At 43.9% G+C, this 18,740-nt stretch overlaps 1 protein-coding gene across 1 annotated transcript; it reads left to right on the forward strand.

Annotated features, from left to right (window-relative positions):
* Positions 1 to 10,021: 10,021 nt before the first annotated feature.
* BTF3 (basic transcription factor 3) lies at positions 10,022 to 17,029 on the forward strand. Its single transcript, XM_069880257.1, has 6 exons — positions 10,022 to 10,130; positions 10,504 to 10,572; positions 13,470 to 13,583; positions 13,749 to 13,950; positions 16,426 to 16,482; positions 16,942 to 17,029. The coding sequence occupies exons 2-6, from the start codon at positions 10,504 to 10,506 to the stop codon at positions 16,986 to 16,988; spliced, it is 489 nt and encodes a 162-aa protein (XP_069736358.1). The 5' UTR covers positions 10,022 to 10,130; the 3' UTR covers positions 16,989 to 17,029.
* Positions 17,030 to 18,740: the final 1,711 nt, after the last annotated feature.

The raw sequence follows: 18,740 nt of genomic DNA on the forward strand, positions 1-18,740 counted from the left end.
TGGGCGAGAAGGAGCGTCTGACTGGACGTGTCCCGAAGTCCTCTGAAAGAAAATTGGGGGGAGGGGAGGGGTCACCCCCAAAATCAAGCCGGAGAGGGAGGTGGTGAGTTAAAAAACTCTACAAACTTCTGTCCCCGGGGTGGTTTAGAGACCTTTCTCTCCCCTCTTTCCCTCCAGAGTTTAATTCTTTCAAGAATGACATCAAATATCTCTCGACGTCGACCTCGCAGACTCTCGAAGAACTCTGCTAATTTCACAGCGTATTTGTAAGGCTGTTGGTTTTAACGGGAGAGAAACAGCTCCCTCCATTACGGGAAACACTAACACAGAATTAGCGTTACCTCTTTCGTATGCAAAGGAAAACAATTCACTGGCCTTTAAAATGCCAATTGTGCTTTGAGTGTAGGAGCGACACTCCCGAGAAAGAGACACAAAGGACTGCTTCCTAATTAAGTCCCAGTTTCAGGTGATGCAAGCAAGGACGGCGGAAGAGCAGGGACCCCCTTTATGAGAAGTCTGGCAGAGGAAGATCAATCAATCAATCAATCAAACAAACAAACAAACAACCTTGGACATAAACGCAATCATCGTGGTCTTAAAGCGCTTTGAAAATTCCCATCGCTCCCAATACTGGCAGGATAACTCATGATCAGGATCCGATTGGGGTGGAAGGAGGAGTAGAGCATTTCGTGCTCCCGCAGCAATCGTCCTGAGAAATGCGTATGGGTGCCTGGAGCCCTTACTGCTCAAATCTCGCTTCTCAAAACACACGCACAAGTTTCTCGAAATGCGTTTTCGATATATCGTCCTAATCAAAGCCTCAAGCCACCCTGTTTCAAAACCAGTTCCATGGATTTACAACATAATCCGTTCTACTATTTCCAAGTAATCCTATTTACATTTTGTTCACTACTAAGGCGCCTGCAACAGAATACCACCAAAAGTTACAAAAGAGGGAAAAAAAAAAAAGGGAGAAAAAAGAACTCCCAAACTCAGCAAATGACTATTGGGGTTTATTTCTTATAGTAAGATTGATAATATCGCTCGAGGTTCACAGTTCATAGGACGTAAAATAATTTTTTTGCGTTAGTTTTAGAGTCTCAGACCAAGTTAGTGAAAGAAAGGCAGAAAGAGGACTTCTCCGCGAGAGATTTCTCCTCTTTACAAAGAGTTAGCATTTTTCTCTTTTACTCTCTTCTTGTTCCTTTTATTCTCGCTCTTCTTCCTGTACTTTCTGATGTGCCTGAACGTTTCAAACCATCTTGAAAACAAACCCCACACTCTTAAACAGGAAGAACAGTAGAATTTAAAATTTCTGGGGGAAGAGCCGCTGTGACAACAAACCAGAGGAGCCGGATCTTGCCGGGATCCCCCGCTGACACCCCCGCAGGACGTGCCGGAGCCTCGCCGAGCCTGTGACACCGGCGGCATCGGGAGGGCCCGTCTGGAGCTCGGGTCCCCCTGGACGTGGCCGGACAGGGTGTCGGGGGCAGCTGGAGGTGGAGCTGCGGACCCCCCTTGGCATGTCTGGGAGATAGCGCAGACCCTCGTTCGCGTTGGAGCGGAGGGACGAGGGTTCTTGCTTTCTGGGGGGCAGCGAAGGCAATTAAGGTGTAATCGGAGCCCCTGGAGACGGCGATTTTCTGCGTCTTCCGCTCGCTCCCGTCCCAGCCCGGCAGGTGCCTTCTTAGAAGGGAAAGAGAAGAGAAGGGAGGCGAGCAGCGGCAGCGCGGCCGTAGGCAGCGCTTCCCCCGGCAGGAGCCCCGTGGGGCTGGTTTCGCCCCGTCCCGGATCCGCCCCGCTCCCGGCGCCGCTCTGGGCGGGCGGGTGATGCCACCTACCGGCAAGCAGCGCCGGGCGGAGGCAGCGACGCCTCCCCGGCTCGGAGCAGCCCCCGGGCAGGGCAAGACGGGACCCTCCCTCCCAAGGCCCTGAGGAAAAGCACCTGAGAAATCCCCTGCACGGAAGAGCTGGAGCTTCCCCGGCTACCTCCTCATCCCAGCCCCGCGTGCTCCTCGAGAGAGCGGGGCTGCCCTCCTCGTGGGCCACGCACCCATTCGACAAACGACCCCGGTACCCCGGGACCTTCCACGGTTTCCTAACAGTTGTGAAGGATGTAACGTAACGTGTTCCTAAAACTCGAGCAGTGCAGAACCAGGATGTGAAATACAGGTGTGCAGGCAGAGTTGAATTTTTTATTGCTTGGGCCTTATGAGGAGCGGCTGAGAGAGCTGGGGTTGTTTAGCCTAGAGAAGAGGAGGCTGAGGGGAGACCTCATTGCTCTCTATAACTACCTGAAAGGAGATTGTAGAGAGGAGGGTGCTGGCCTCTTCTCCCAAGTGACAGGGGACAGGACAAGAGGGAATGGCCTCAAGCTCCGCCAGGGGAGGTTTAGGCTGGACATTAGGAAAAAAAATTTCACAGAAAGGGTCATTGGGCACTGGAACAGGCTGCCCAGGGAGTTCGTTGAGCCACCTTCCCTGGAGGTGTTTGAGGCACGGGTGGACGAGGTGCTAAGGGGCATGGTTTAGTGTTTGATAGGAATGGTTGGACTCAATGATCCGGTGGGTCCCTTCCAACCTGGTTATTCTATGATTCTATGATTCTATGATTATTCATCATAAATTTTAATCATATATCATACATGCAATTCTGTATGATATGAAGAACACCCTGCATTTTTTCAGTGTGGTGCATAAATTGATCAAAGAATTCTGATAATCCAGACAAACAGTTCTGGTGGCTCCTGCACTTCACTTGGCCCTCCCTGGCAACAAGGCTGGGCCCCTCATTTCCATGGCTCTGCCAGTGAAGTGACAACAGGAGCTTCCCCACAAGCCTCATCTCTCAGATCCAAACCCAAGAAGGGACTAGGTATTTTGGCAGATCTCCACAGCTGGAGCTAACTGTAGAGCCCCAGAAAGACAGGGCATCCTGGCTCAGATAGTGCCTTCAGCAGCAGTAGGCAGGAGCCAGACTGGGTGGACCGGTCATCACCTCCCTTTGCTGGCTTCTGGGGGATGACGCTTCTCAGGAATCCAGCAGCATCCCAGGCAATACACCCTTCCTGCAGCTGGGGAGCCCGTGCTTGAGCAGGGCACCCAGGAGACCATGTTAGGACAGGGAACAGATGAGCCTACAAACCTTCCCTGGCCCTTCAATCAAAGTCAAAGAGCATCCTAGGCACAGTTTGAGGCACTTCCATGTAGCCATGCTGGCACATTGACTGAGATGCTCTGGGTTTTCCAGAGCTGACCCTGACGATGCAGAAGGATGCCTGATTCCTCTCCAGCTCCACACAAATCAGCTGCCTGGTGGTGGTGTGCATTTCTGAGTGATTTGTTGAGTGTTTGACCAACTGCAGCCTATAGAAAACAGGGTAGAGCTTGGTCAACAGCTACACATGCTGGAACTGAAGCACCTGCTCTGGGCTTTCTGCACCTTGCAAGACTCCGACACAAAAAGCTGCACTCCTTTTGGTGTGTCCTCATACATCTCCACATCCATATCCAGTCTTACCTGTAGAACTGTACTGTTATTGAAATAGAACTAATAATGAAATAAAACCATTTCCTGAATACTTTATACTTTCAGTCAGTGTGGTTCCTTTGGCCAAAGACAGGATTGGTTTCTGAGCTGCATGTATCATGGAAAGAAAAATTCCTCCAGCAATGAGTGTGCAACAGGATGATGGTGTCTGTTGCACTGATAGCTGTAGCCTCCACTACCCACACCACAGAGATCACCATTTTATCTCCTTTTTTTTTGTGGGTTTATGCCCCTCTTCCCATGCTGTTCAGTTTTAGGGGAAGGTAACACTTCCCTTAAGCCTTCTGCAGAGGCTGGGGTTACAAAGAGGGTCTGTGTGATCAGGCCCAAACCCAATATACTGGTGAGGGCTTGCAGCAGCCACCTGAAAAGCTGAAGAAGAACGAAGGAAAATCTAGGGCTTCCTGCCATACTTACTCTTGAAAAAGACTCTGTCACCATTGGAGATGACCCTACAACCCTTTGGCCCCATTGTCAAACTTTGCATTTTTTTAATTCTTGATCAAGTTTTTTGAAATTTTCTTCTTTTTCCCATCTTTGTTCCACAATTCTTGCAGGGCAGATACATTTGCTGTGACAGCTGAAAGCCACTTTCTCTAGTGCCCTTATGAGCCTTCAGTTTGTCTAAAATGCCATAAAAAGTTCTCAGCATCCTTCTGCACTTCTTGTCCAACAGAACACAAGGGGAGTATATACTAGATTAGACCAAGACCTGTCTAGCAGCATAAGCTGATTTCAGTGTCAGCCAATACTAGATGTGGAGGAGAGAATATAGGATATAGAAACAGGTCAAGTGTGTAAAATTGATTCCTAGCTGCCAGAAATCTTTTTTTTTTTTTTAATCCAGAGATAATTTCTGAATTTAACAACCTCCTATGAAATTTATTGAATTTGCCCAATTTCTCTTTGAAATAATATACATTCATGCCACTGAACATGTTCTGCAGTGAAGTGTTCCCTAGATATAACCATGCATGATATGAAGCACCTCTTTTTGTTTGTGTTAAGCCAGTCACCTGCTCATTTAATCCAATGTGCTCTCCTTTTTTTACTGGAAGAGGCAAACAGCAACTGTTGTTAACCACCCTCTCCTTGGCATTTATGACTTGCAGATTTTACCACAATTTTTTCATTGGTCAGCTCTTTTTCAGGCTGAAGGGTTCTGATTCAGAATCACTGGATTAGCATGGCAGTAATTCTGTGCTCCTGACAATCCTGGCTATCTTGCTGCCTTTTGTTATTCAGCTCAGGCTGACTATTATTGTAATAATTCTCCAGTACAGCACAAGATGCCTAAATTTGCTTTTCCAGTTTTCATTTTAGCTTAGTACTCATACTCTTTCAAGTCGGTGTTTATTTCCAGTGCTAGTGGAGGGATATTCAATTTTCCAAATGGAGCGCTAGCCGTCAGAGTGGGTACAGCAAGGTACTCGTCACATGAACAAATCATGTTTATTTAGATTACATTTGATTTCATGACTCCACTGACTATGAAAATCTTCCTAACATTCCCCACATAAGCCCAAAATTCTTCATTGTAGATAAGCTCTGGCAATTTAGGAAGGAGATTCTGTAACTGATGCCTCAGATAACTGAGATATTTTCCATTTTATCCTGTAGCAAAGCAAGTAAGCTCTGAATGAGCATGAACCCATTCATAAATGCTGTGAATATTGGCAGGAGCGCTCTTTGTTCACTTAGAAATCCTTGGGAATAAGCTGCACTGTAATCAAAGATAGAGTAGATGATTGATTTTTCCATCTAAGACTAAGTGGGTGGCAGGTTCCTGCCAGCTTTTGAGCAGAAATAACAACTCGCTGCTGCAGAAGGAGGAAGGTCCTTGCCCCGTCCAGCCTCCCAATCTCTAGCCAGTTGCACTCACCATTTACCTCCCACCGAGCATCAAGCTGGACCAGGAGGCCTAGGAAGCCAAAGGCAAAATCCACAATGATTCACCTCCACAGTCATCAATACATTAGTCAAAGGTGACAGCTACACACCTGAAGCAGGGTCGAATTTCATCGTGATTGATCCTGGGCTAAATGTGGGACTATGCTGATTTTGGGTCACATCTTAACAATGTTTCTGACTTGTAACTAACTGCCTTAGCAGGGGTCAAAGCTGTGGTCACCGTTTAACTGATCAAGTTCTCTTGAATCCTGTGTATAGCATATCTACGGGAATACTCTGTTTGTTGAGTCTCTGGCACATACGTATGAAGTAAAGGTACCACCTTTTTCACATGCAGCCACTGAAGAATAAGGTGACTTCTCACTTACGCCCATTCTCGAGCAAGGTCTTCATTGTTAATTAAAATGAAAGCCTTTCTAGGCAAGCCTTTACCAGTCCAATTAACACAAACACCCTGGTATTCAGCAAAGCCTGCTTGATCCATGTGAGTCAAAGGCAGAGGATTCTTCATGTGGCACTTCTTGATTACTCTCTAGTCAGCTTCTGTGGGGTATTACAAAACAGAGAAGCATCCCACAGATCATGAAAGGCTTGTGAGGTGGCTTGAAGCCCAGGCATCTTGGGTTGTTGAGTTTCAGAGTTAGAGATATGGCAAAAAATAGACACCGCTTTCTAAGGGGAATTTTCTTCCTTGACACTGAAGTCAATCATGGATTACTCCATACAACACACCATCACGTGTTACAACATTGTAATATACGAGATAAAACCAGCATTACATAATAGTTCAGTCTTCCTGGGCTCCCATTAAAAGTTTATATGTTGAGTATCTCTTAAAAAGTTAAGAATAGTTTGTTGAGTCTCACTTCTAGACTTGTGGAGATGGTTGCTTTTCCATTCACATCTCTCACAACGCTTTTGTTACTGTACCCCATGATGTCACTACTTATCCACATATTTTTCCAAATAACTTATCACTTTTCCCCTTGTCCTGGAGCATACACATTAGGAATGATAACATTATTATTCCCTGTGGTGTATGATGTGCCGTACACTTCTGCTTTCTTGAGTGCTAAATATGGCATTCTTTTGAACAAATGGTTCATAATGAGGTTTTGAATATCAGACAGATTACCTTCACTGCCTGAAAAGTACATCTAATAGGTGTCTTTTTGTGGTCACTGGTAGTCAAGACAAAAAAATCTTCACTTCAGCCTTATCGCTCATATTCATGACCTGTGATGTGTTTCCTGAATACGAGATTAATTCAAGACCCTTACTCAACATACCCTGTTATTACATACACAGCACTGGTCAGGTCTTTCAGGAGAGCTTGCCCCCCTGGTATTTTGACAGCAAATGCTGTCATTCTCCTGCCTTTAAAATTCCAAGTACTTTAGGAGACATTTTTCCCTGATAAGCACTTTAATGGTCTTTTTCCACTCTGATGCTGCTTCTGTGTAGCTAATGAACTTGGATGCTTTAGCAATGTATCTTTAACATGTTTTGCACCCTTATTGATGCTTACAGAGCTCAGGCTCTCTTTCAGTGTTACAGGCTTTGGATCTGTTTCATTTCTCAACAGAAGTTCTTCATCTACAACTAAATCCAGGTTTAGGTTTATGTTTCCCATTAACAAATTACACAAAAAGGACTAGAGAAAGCAAGCCAATACTATTATAGCATTCTAGAATAGTACTCTGATGCAAAGTTTGTTTCTCAAATGGCTGTTGCTTTATCCAGGAAATGTAACCAAATCTTACATAGTCCCTTGAACTGCAGTTCTTCAACTGCTTCACTTGATTCCTGATACAACTCAGTGATGTGGTTTTCAGCATATTTGTCTTCGACGTCTTGCATGAGGGAGTATGAGATGATACCTCCAGCTCAGTTAATCCTAGGCTGACAGCTGGAACATCACTTTCCACAGCTTCTATTTTGGAATGATCTTTCTGTGACTCATTTTCACTTCAGTATTTCAGTCCATTAAAATATTTTGCATGTTTGTAATCATCAGCTGGCCTACTAAAATCTTTCTTATATATTGCTGGCAAACTGCGATAAACTGAAGCTGAGGTATTTAATGCTTTTACCTACAAGAGCCCACAGCAATTCAGAAGTTTTCTGTTTTTATCATCCTGGCTCTATTCCCTTTTTCTGCAGATACATTGCCAATTTCACCATGCAATACATTCATAAGCTTTCTTTTTGGTTCAGAACAAACTCTGCCCACCCTAAATTCCTCCCCAGATCCCCTCTTCCCCTTCATCTGTTCTGTTCCTTTCTTGCTGCATTAGGAACTGGGTTTGGTAGTTTAGATACAATAATGTGTGATTTTCCCTGGCATTGTTTTCTGGTTAAATTGATATACCATCCAACTTTACAAATACATTAGACCAAATTTCTGCAGGTCCCGCCACCATCCTTTATAGCTGTTTGACTACACCTCTCATTTTTGTCTGTGACATCAGTCTGCTGGGAGGCACAGGTTGCTCTTCAGCAGCACCCTTTGAATCATGACCTCCCTGAGACTTCTGTCACCACCAGATGGAGTAATTTCAGTTTTATCATTCATTTTCACTGATCACAATAGTCTATATTTTAACAGCAATCAAAATTCTCTGCACAAATTGACTCTCAGCTGTGATGTAGTTAAGAGATATTGTAAGAACAAATAAAATTTATATACACGCACACAAAAAGCACTGCTTTTGCAAAGCCTAGACTCTGGGTATTACTAATGGGAGCCTTAACATTAATCAACAAAGAAGGATAAATTAATTATTAATATAACCTTATAGAAACAAGGACAAAGCGAATAATTTATTGAGGATATTCCAGATAAGAACTGGTTAAAGAGGCATTAAAACACAGGATCAGATGGCAAGATCAGTAGTATTTCTATTGATGCCACTAGATTCAGTTGTGGTGATGATGGGAGCAGGACTGCAGAGCAACACAGCTCCTCCTGTCTTGTGTCGCTTGGTGAGCAGGTGTAGCATGGCCCCATACATCTGCTCCTGCACCCTGTTGTGCAACACGGGTCCAAATTCTGCAAAGACTGCTCAAATTTCTGCATGGTGAGAACAGTTGTTGGAGCCAGACTTGGAATTCCTAATAACCGCGACATAAGTCTTTCCAGGAGCAGCTGAGAGAGCTGGGGTTGTTTTGCCTAGAGAAGAGGAGGCTGAGGGGAGACCTCATTGCTCTCTACAACTACCTGAAAGGAGGTTGTGGAGAGGAGAGTGCTGGGCTCTTCTCCCAAGTGACAGGGGACAGGACAAGAAGGAATGGCCTCAAACTCTGCCAGGGGAGGTTCAGACTTGACATCAGGAAAAAGTGTTTCATGGAAAGGGTCATTGGGCACTGGCAGAGGCTGCCCAGGGAGGTGGCTGAGTCACCTTCCCTGGAGGTGGATGAGGTGCTCAGGGACATGGCTTAGTGATTGATGGGAATGGTTGGACTCGATGATCCAGTGGGTCCTTTCCAACCGAGTCACTCTATGATTCTATGATTAGTCCCACCAGACTCCTCTGAGAAGCAAGTGGAAACACACTGTGGAGGACTGAAATAATAGGCTGGGAACGGTCTCTGCCCTGAAGAACGGAGGCTGGGGAGCAGGGTGTACAAACAGTCAAATGCAACAACATCGGCTTGAGTTGGGGCATTGCGTGTGTGTGTTTTGTTCTTGGAACAGGACTCAGAGAACACAAAGACAGACACTACGGGAAAAGGGCACAGGAAGACCTGCTACAGGAGAAGAGCCGCGAGAGAGGCCTGGAGAGAGCAGAGTGTGTCCGACGACCAGCAGAAAGCAACTCCGCATGGGCGCTGCTAACACAGAAGAGCACGCAAAGCCGACGTGAAAAACGCCTGAAGTGGAAGGAAAATAAAAGGAGACAGGCAGCGCCACATGGAGGGGTGACGGAGGACGAAAGAAGCGGCAGCGGTCTGGGTTTGGCCGTGCGGAGGGTCTGAGCTGGGACGATACACGCTACCGGCACGGGGAGGCGGGCTGAGCTACGGCAGCGAGCACGAAAACGCAGCGCTGACGCGCTTCCTAGGAATAAAAAAAAAAATAAAATCGAATAGATGGTGACAGATCGGGGACGCACCCGTCCGCGGCGACGCGGGGAGGGGGGGGTGCAGCACACAGCCCCGCTCGGCCGCACGAATAAACCTGGCGGCGGCCTCACCCCGTGCCGGCCCCGCCCCCGTCCCGCTGAGAGGAGGCTCCGCCCCCACTCATCTTGGCCACGCCCATTTCCCGAGAGGACGCGCCCCTTTGCGGGAGACGACGTCACACCTACAACTAACCACGCCCACTTCTGATAGACCACGCCCCTCTTCGCGACGATACCGCGCCGCATGCCATAGCCAGAGCCCTCATGATCAGGCCACGCCCCCTTCCTCTGGAAACCACGCCCCCTCTTCCGGGGAGACCCCCTCCCCTCTCCATGGAGGCCCCGCCCCCTCACCTCCGAAGGGGGAAAGGGCGCCCCCTGCCGTCGCGGGCGGCGGCGCATGTGCCGCGTGAGGCGCGGTACCTTCCTTCCGGCCGCCATCTCGCTCCCCTCCGCGTGCAGGACCCAGCGCCGCGGCCCCCCCCCGCCCCAAGCCCCTCGAGTTTGTCCTCCCTGCTCCGCCGCCGCCGCTCCCGCCGCGAGAAGGTACAAAGGGGACGGCGGGGTGGGGGCTCAGGGGAGGTTACTGAGGGGCTGCGGGGCAGGGCAGGGCGGGTGCAGGCTGGGCCCGAGGGAAGCCTGGTCTGGCCGCGTCCAGAGCGACGGGGGGGTGGGGGTGGGGGTCTGGGATGAGAGGGGTGAGGGAGAAGTGAGGGGGAAGGAGGGAAAGAGGGAGGATCGAGGGGGAAAGGAGGGGAGTGGGAGGGAGAGAGGAAGGGAGGAAAGGAGAAGGGAAGGAGAGTTTGGGGGAGTGGTTGTGGGGAGGGAGGGTGGCTGTGGAAGCCCCGCTGTAACTACCTGCCCTGTTGCCGGGCACTGCTTGGCCTGCCTTCCATGGGCGCTCTTCTTGTTTCTGCAGATGAAAGAAACAATCATGAATCAGGAGAAGCTTGCCAAGCTGCAGGCCCAAGTGCGCATCGGTGGCAAGGTAGGAGCCACCTCCTGCTCTGCCTTCAGGGCCGCATGTCCGTGTGTGCAGACTAAGCCTAGTGTGAAGGGCCCTAAAAACTGGGGTGGGGAGCAGCCCTGAGTCCTCTTATCTTGGCTTGACTGTTCTCTGGGGAAGCTGTGCAGCCGTAGAATCTCTGTTCCACAGAATCTTCAGTTCCACAGAAGCAGTATAAAGCAGCTGAACTTCCAGCCTCTTATGTTTGTGTGTGTTACAATCCATTACAGCAGCATTTGCAACCTATATTCTTGCATGACCCATTTCAGATGGCATGTAGGATATGAAATGAGTAGATCTTGCTGCAAGTGAGCTCAGGTATAGTTTTTGTAAGACATCATAGGGGGTTATGTTCTGAATTCTTGTCACTAATCTTTAAGATGCCCATGACTATTTCTTTTTCCGTTTTTGGACAAAGTTCAAATTCTGTACTTGTCATACTCTTGCAGTGGTAGAGGAGCATTCTCGGCAGACCTTTTTATTTTGTTACGGCTTCTGAATATATGTAGCTGTGTGATTAATTATAATCTGAAAATTAAAAAGTATGGTGATTGTAGTTGTACGCTAGTAAACATTTTAATTATAGTGTCAGTTTCAAGGTAATAATTTGTTAATAATTTTTTTTATACTTGAGGAAGTGGACATGCAGTATTCTAGAATACAAACTATTCAACAGACCTCTTTCTGACAGAGTTCCTGTGAGCTTTAATTCCTGTTCTGAATTTGGGTTTTTTCTTGCCTTTAGTTGGAGATTTAGGCAGCCTTAAATCGGGCTTAATTTAGTAATTGACTGGCTTGGTGAGTCTGCATATTCTTTTTATGGGTTAAGCAGAGGAGTGCTGTATTGTATTTTACATTTGAGTGCATGTTGTCAGCATGTATTTATTGACTAGAGAGGCTTTTGATGTTTGTCACTTAAAAGCACGTATTTGGATTACAGCTGTTATAGCTCTAGTCAATTTAGGTGTTCTAGAGACATTAAGCAAAGCCTAGAATATGCTGGTGATTCTGTCATTCAATTTTAAAATTGGCCTGTGAAATACTTGAATTGCTTCAACTTGACTTTAAAAATTTGTTCTATGTGTAGAAATTATTACGTGATTCTTCTTGGCATTGTTGCCATGTAAGTTGAGATGGGTGTGGAGGAGGCAAAGGGGGAAGAGTCACTCCTCCTTTTGAGGAAAGGTTGCACATTGCCTCTGCTGCCAGATTTTTGTGATGTTGCAAGGCTGCAGATCTTACAGATAATGTAAATATTATGTTTAGGTGAAGGGCTGTGGTAGGGCTTTGTGTGAAATTTGAGATTTTTGTGCGGAGTATTGCTAAAGCCAAATGGCTCTTCTTCAGAATCTCTTTAGAAGAATGGCAGATGAGTTTGCAGTATTCCATTGGTGGCTCGCTGTACCCACTCCTCTTTAATTTAGGGATAGAGGGGTGTGAACAGCATGTCTCAGCATGATGAGGATAGAATTTGCTTAGTAAAACCCTGTAATCTTTAGAAGCTTAAATCTGTGGACATGAAAACAGCAGCTGTTCCTTTAAATTAAAATCAGATTGTCTGAAGTTTGATATGTGTTTAATACGGGTAAATGGAGGTACATGTTCTGAGGTAGCGTTTGGCTTAGGACGTAATTTTTTTGAGGTCTATTGAAAGATCTTTTGTCCAGAGAGATGTAATGTATGGCTCATGTAGCTCAATTGCTGTGTAGTCAAAATATTAAAATAAGACCATTTCTATTATTTTATTGGTTTTCACATCGCTATGTGCGCTGGTTTGGCAATAGCGGGGAATGATTATCAAACTTTCTAGACAAATGACTAAACTTTGAGCCATAGTCTTCCAACTGTTAGTTTTGTGTGAATTTGTCATTAACATATCTCATTTGTTTGTAACTGGATTATGTTAAGGGTTTTAATGTCCTGCCAGTTTTCTAACTTCTGCCAGTTAACTCAAAGGTATTGCAGCCATTTATACAGCCACGCTGCAGCATGTTCTTTTATTGCCAGCATTTCGCAGGTGGGCAGCTGGGGTAGGAGGACTTAGATTATTAGTTGTAGTGTGTCAAAAGAAGCTGTTTCACCTGCTCCTAGATGTTCTATGTCAGATCTTACTGAAGACGTATGGTTGTGCGAGGAAGTAGAGAGTCACACTTTCTGTTTTTTCATAGATACAGATATCTTCTGATATGGGCTGGTTATTTCCCTGGAGAAGTCTAAAGCTGTGTGTCTGTAGGGGTATTTAATATTTGCTTGTTTTCCTTTCTAGATGGGCCTGATCTGGAATTCTATTAGAAGTATTTTTTTAAAACATATTTATAAAATACCTCGGGAAAAAGCGTTCTTCAAGTATGAATGCATATCAGATGGGAGACATCTATTTGAGTATTTGTTTTCTCATATTCATTTGTTAGTGATATGTTGATAACTTTATGGCCTCTGACTATTACCAAAATTTAGCTACAATTGTAGATTTATAATCCAAGGGAAAATCCATAAGCTTCAGAAATTATCTGAAACTGTGCTCATTCTTTAGCTTTATGCCTATTGTAACAGAAAAGGATAAATGTTTTTTCTAAGATGCTGCAGAATCCTTATTAGAATTGTGGAGTAAATGTTCTCTGGTTCATTGATTCATGAAACCTCATGATTCTCACAGTGTGAGAAAGCAAAGCTTGCCTTACAGCAAGGAAAAAATTCTGCAGTGCAGTTGGAGTGGTGGGATTGTGTGCACTGCAACACAGAAGCAGAACTTTATATGTTAAGTTGATTTGAAAGCGGCTGCAGAGTAGTTCTGTGGCCCTCGGGATTAGAGTTTGTGAAGAGCTATTTAAGTACTAATTTGTAAGTTGGCTCTGTGGCTTTTTTTTTTTTTTGCGAAGGGTACTGCCCGCAGAAAGAAGAAGGTTGTCCACAGAACAGCTACAGCAGATGACAAGAAACTCCAGTTTTCTTTGAAGAAACTGGGAGTCAACAATATTTCTGGTATTGAAGAGGTAATTGCTTCAAAGCTAAAAAATACTTTCATGTGTAGAAATATAAATTTCCTGTGAGGTAACATCCCAGACTTGTCTGTAGGTTTTTATTGAGTTTGTAGAACTTCAGTTTCCTGTTAAATCTTGCTAAGCTGGTTCAGAGATTGGATTTTTTTTTTCTTGCAGGTAAACATGTTTACCAACCAAGGAACAGTCATTCACTTCAATAACCCTAAAGTTCAGGCATCTCTGGCTGCTAACACTTTCACTATCACTGGCCATGCTGAGACAAAGCAGCTGACGGAAATGCTTCCTAGCATCTTAAACCAGCTTGGAGCTGACAGTCTGACCAGCCTGAGGAGATTGGCAGAAGCCCTACCCAAGCAGCGTAAGTTGAAAGTGCATTTCAGGCTGGCAGCTGACTTGAGGCTTACTTGTGTAGCAGCAGTGGAATTCAGTGTGCTTTTGCTGTCTGCAAGTGTATCGTAAAATGCTTATAAAGAAATTGAACTCTTTAGATCTTATTTATATCTCAAATGCAATGGCAAGTATAGCTGAATAAAGTAGAGGCACCTGTTAGTGTATCTCTTGCAGCTGGTGTAGTACTGGAGAGCTGTAGCCAGACATGATTTTGTGGGAGTTTACTCCTTGATATGGCTGCCATATTTTGACATATTTTGTTCATTAATGCTTGGTAGATGAGTTACTCTGGAAGAGTTAGGTTTTTAAAAAAAGACAAACTTTGAGTATGTCTGGTTTTGACGTACTCATTTGAATGGAAATGTAAGCAATGGGGGAAGGGACTTGAGGACAGAAATCTTGCAGCTGCTTTGCTGCCTCACAGGTGTGGTGAAGGCATTTCTTGAATGGGCTTTTTGATAGCTAGGAGGGAATTGCATAGTATTGGTAAGTAAGTATATTGCAATTTCTGTGTGAGTAGGACAGTGTAGAGAACAGGGCTGGCATGAGCATTAAGCTAGATATACCGACTTCATATTCTGTCTTTAATTTAGTAAAAGGACATAAACAGTTTTTCTTCCTGAAACTGTTGGAGAAGTAGAGGGACTTGAGTACGTGGTGTTAGCAAAAGGTGCTGCTGCTACAGGCTAAGAACTAGGAATCAAAAATCAGGATTGGGAACATTCCTTTGTGTCCTGCATGTACCCTGTTCCTACTTTTCTAAAGTGTCTTAAACTCATCCCTCCCAAGGTATGGAACATCCTGAACACGGAGGAAATGGGAGAAGTACATGATTGTGTCCAGTGTCCAGTAGTTCTGAACTTGATTGTTATTTTTTTTAAATTCTGGTGCTTTGCTGCCAACAAGACAGCCTGTGTTTCCATTCCTCATGTTGGTGATCATTCCTTCCTGTCAACTTCCCACTGAAAAAGTCTTGCTAGAAGTAGTTTTCAGGAGGTGGGTTAAACTGCTGCTTTCCTCGTGAAGCTCAGGTCATTCCTTCTTAGTGTGACTTGTGTAGCTTCCTTGTGGTAGTAATAGGGCTTAACGGGGAAAAAAAAAGCCAAACAAAAAACCAACCTTGAGGGATTTAAAATGACCCCCTAAGATCTCTCTTTTAATGAGGTATATTCTAGATAAATTAAAATGTGCTGGTTTAATATTATGGAAGCTTGTTAAAAGTGCTTGCTTTGTATGACCTAGAAAATAGCTATTCCTTTCTACTCTGGGTGGATGCCAGGGTAGCTGCACAAAACTTTCCATTCAGCATTGTCTGATAGATTTGAAAACTTGACATGGAAAAGTGAAGTGTCTGTAATGGTTGCTTTTGCAGGTGCTAAAGTAAATTTAGTCTGGTCTTAGGGATGAGAATGCAGACAATTTGCTTCTCAAGTGTTGTATTTGACACTAAGATGCACTTAAACTGTAACAGCTTTCTGTGGTTAAAAAACAAAAGAGGGGTTAGCTGTGACCTTGTCCTAAGCTCTTTCTGACCAAAGTTTATGCATTCCTCTGCTTTTGTTCTCTAGAAATCAGGGTACAGGTCTAGTATGAGCCCATCTCTTTCCTCATGCTTTCTTGAAAACTGGGAGGGATTAATTAGGATAAATCTGAGGTCTTAGTGAGTATGAGACAGCTTACCATTGGTACTACAGCTAAGAATAACAGTGAACATAGTGGCACAGGCGCAGAGGGACCTGGGGTATCTTCTGATTGTTATGCTGCTGTAGTTTCACAGTTGCTCATTGGTCTGCTACCGTGAACACAGTTAAGTCTCAGTAGCTCTGGCATGTACAATGGGAATGGTTAAGAAATTACTGAGACAGCAGAGATGTGGACCAGAACACATGGTTACCTAAGGCACCTGAATGTAAAATTGTGCATTCAGTTCTATTATTTTGACTTTACTGGGAACAATAATGTCTTCAAATGCCTCTAGTCATGTGTGTCTGCCTGCAGCTTCACAGTTATAGTTTAGTTTTTCTTGAAGGCCTAGGATCATAAGGTTATTTCTTTTCCTTAGAATTTGCTGATATAAAACACATAAACCTTAAGAAACACTGAGTGGTAGGTAAACCAAGCTGCTTTTAAATGGAATTGGTAAAATCAGTCTCTGCATTGTAGCTGAAAATGATTATCACACACAAGGCACTCAGGATACCTAGATAAAAGATTTAGCATGTATCTTCTAATGTTCCCACTGGGGTATTTGAACATAGTCAGTAACAAAGGGAATATGAACTTCCTAGGTTAGTTGGAGGTTTTTATCGAGCAAGGAAACTGGATAAAGCATTGCAGTTTAATTCAGACCGTTGGATAACATTTGCAAAAACCAAAGCAAAACAACTAATGAAGAGGCCCGTGGTGAGCTTGACTGATGATTTTGAACTACTTACTCTTGCAGCTGTGGATGGGAAAGCACCTCTTGCTACTGGTGAAGATGATGATGATGAAGTTCCTGGTAAGAACATGCATGCAATGAAAGAAAAGGAAGTGAATTTTGCTAAAAGATAACATCTGGGCAGAATGCTTAAATATTTTCAGACACTGTGAAAGACTTAATGGTTTGAGCTAGCATTTTTGTAGTGTGTATTAGCTATGGCTAATATAATTATTTAATATTCAATAAGAAGGGTGGAAAGAAACTGCCCTCTTGATAGACATTTCCCAGTGGTGAGGATAGCGAAGTTAAATGCTTTTAGAATTGTGCTTTATAGTGAACCATCCCAAACGTGGTTTAGCAAGAAGAATAAACCATGGAGCTCTTGAGTTATTTCGTCTGTATTAAATCAGCTGCAAGTTATTTTATGTTGATAGCACCTGAAATGAAGTAGAATGGTTTTTTGGTGGGGGGAACCAAAAAACAATTGGCAAACTAGAAGTAGGTAAAATTTTAATTTCAGCATTCTTCTTTTTCTAGATCTGGTTGAAAACTTCGATGAAGCTTCAAAGAATGAGGCAAACTGAACTAAGTGTCACTTTCTGAATAAAGTTAAAACTGAAAAAGCTGCGTGGAGTTGCTATTTTATATTGCAACTGCTTTGATGTTTCTTCTTATTTCCTGATGAGATCTCAAGATCTGTGATATTTGGGAACTACTTGAACCTGCTGACTTGCAGAATAACGACACCCAACTCAGAGTTAGGTGCAGGTATGCGTCTGTGCACAAGGTGCAAGGGGGAGTTTTCCTCAAAGCTTGCACACCAGGCGTCCAAGCTGGCACATTTTTATTGATCTATATTATTCACATGTATTAGGTTAGTATACATAGTCATGACTTTTCCAAGAAGTGGGTTGGATTAGTAAGATCAGTTCCAAGAATTCATTAACATATATATCCTTCTCCTTGAACATGCGTTCCTCCTAGTGGTAGTGGTTGATGAGGGTCTTTGGGGATGAAGGCAGGTTGTCTTCGTCATGTTGAACTTTTCAACTTTCCTTCTTGCGCATGCTCTTAGACTTCTGGGCATCTCTTCAAGGTTGCATCTAGTCCTAGCTGGTTCTTCTCCCTCATATCACTGCAGCAATCCTTGTTGTCTGGCTTAATTAGGTACAGTCACATTCTTTCTAACTGCAGGTTTGTTAAAAATTCCTTGTGTAGGCGTAAGTATCCAGGTGCAGGGTAGCTAGAAGATATTGTTCAAGCTAATTCTATATTTTAGTTCTGAAATCACAGAAACTATACATAATATTCAAACTTATAACATGTTAGTAATTTATAACAAATTATCTCTTCTTCCAATTCCCCCCTTTCCTTTATTCTAAGCAAATTCTTTTGCCTATATAATACCATTTTTCTCAAGAGTTTTGGCAAAATATTTATCAATATTTCCAATCTCTGTTGTAGCTGATGCTTTTTCCATTCTTTGTAATTATTCCCAGTAGTCAAAAATGCATAAAACATTGTAACATAAGACAGATTAGAATTTGTAAAATGATTATCATAGCAACAAATAATTGTTTTAGCCAGGCAAAATTAGGTAACCATGTGGTAATTTTTTCCCATAGTTCAGCAATGCTTCATGAAGTATCATCTAATTATACTTGGTGTAGGACCTTTGCATGGTCGTAAATTCTTGGGGCGTAATTTTCTGTTTGACTGGACTCATCTGCATAGGTGCCACAACTAGCACTGACTAGGTTGCATACTCCTCCCATGTGGGCTGTAATGGTATTGAGGGCCATTCTATTTTTGAAAATCACCTTTTGCAAAGATTTTATCTCCTGGTCTAGATGATAGAGAGCATCAGCTGTCGAATTAGTAATTATTTCCATCTCTGAAACATTGAGTATAGCTCGCTCAAGTTGAGCTACTCCCAACTTAGGGAAGAAGGCCCTCACATAACTGTGGAATTCAGTATTGTGTCTTAAGGGGTTGTTCACGACACGTTTCTCAACTTTCCTCCAAACTCCTTGTACAATGCCTTTTTATATTGTTCTTTAAAAACAATTGTAATGGAGGAGCCAAATACCTTATTGTATATTCCCCTGTCCAAATGTGTGGTAATTGTTTCCGGGCCTTCTGATCTCCACATAGCCACGAATACCTGTTTGGTAATGGACAATTTAGTATGGGCTGAATCGGTCCATTTCAAGGATGGCTTTCAGTAAAAAGTCTATCAATCTGTTATTATTGTCTTTATTTTCTAGCTTTATTTTTGTCCAATTTCGTATCCTGGATTTGTTAAAACATCCAAAATTTTCTGAAGGCCCAAATGT

The sequence above is a fragment of the Phaenicophaeus curvirostris genome, chromosome Z, assembly GCF_032191515.1.
Source record: "Phaenicophaeus curvirostris isolate KB17595 chromosome Z, BPBGC_Pcur_1.0, whole genome shotgun sequence".
Lineage (NCBI taxonomy): Eukaryota > Metazoa > Chordata > Aves > Cuculiformes > Cuculidae > Phaenicophaeus > Phaenicophaeus curvirostris.

Coding starts and splice junctions, on each gene's coding strand:
- BTF3 (XM_069880257.1), top strand. CDS start 10,504: ATGAAAGAAACAATCATGAATCAGGAGAAGCTTGCCAAGCTGCAGGCC. Junction 10,573..13,469: donor AAGTGCGCATCGGTGGCAAG/GTAGGAGCCACC, acceptor TTTTTTGCGAAG/GGTACTGCCCGCAGAAAGAA. Junction 13,584..13,748: donor ATATTTCTGGTATTGAAGAG/GTAATTGCTTCA, acceptor TTTTTCTTGCAG/GTAAACATGTTTACCAACCA.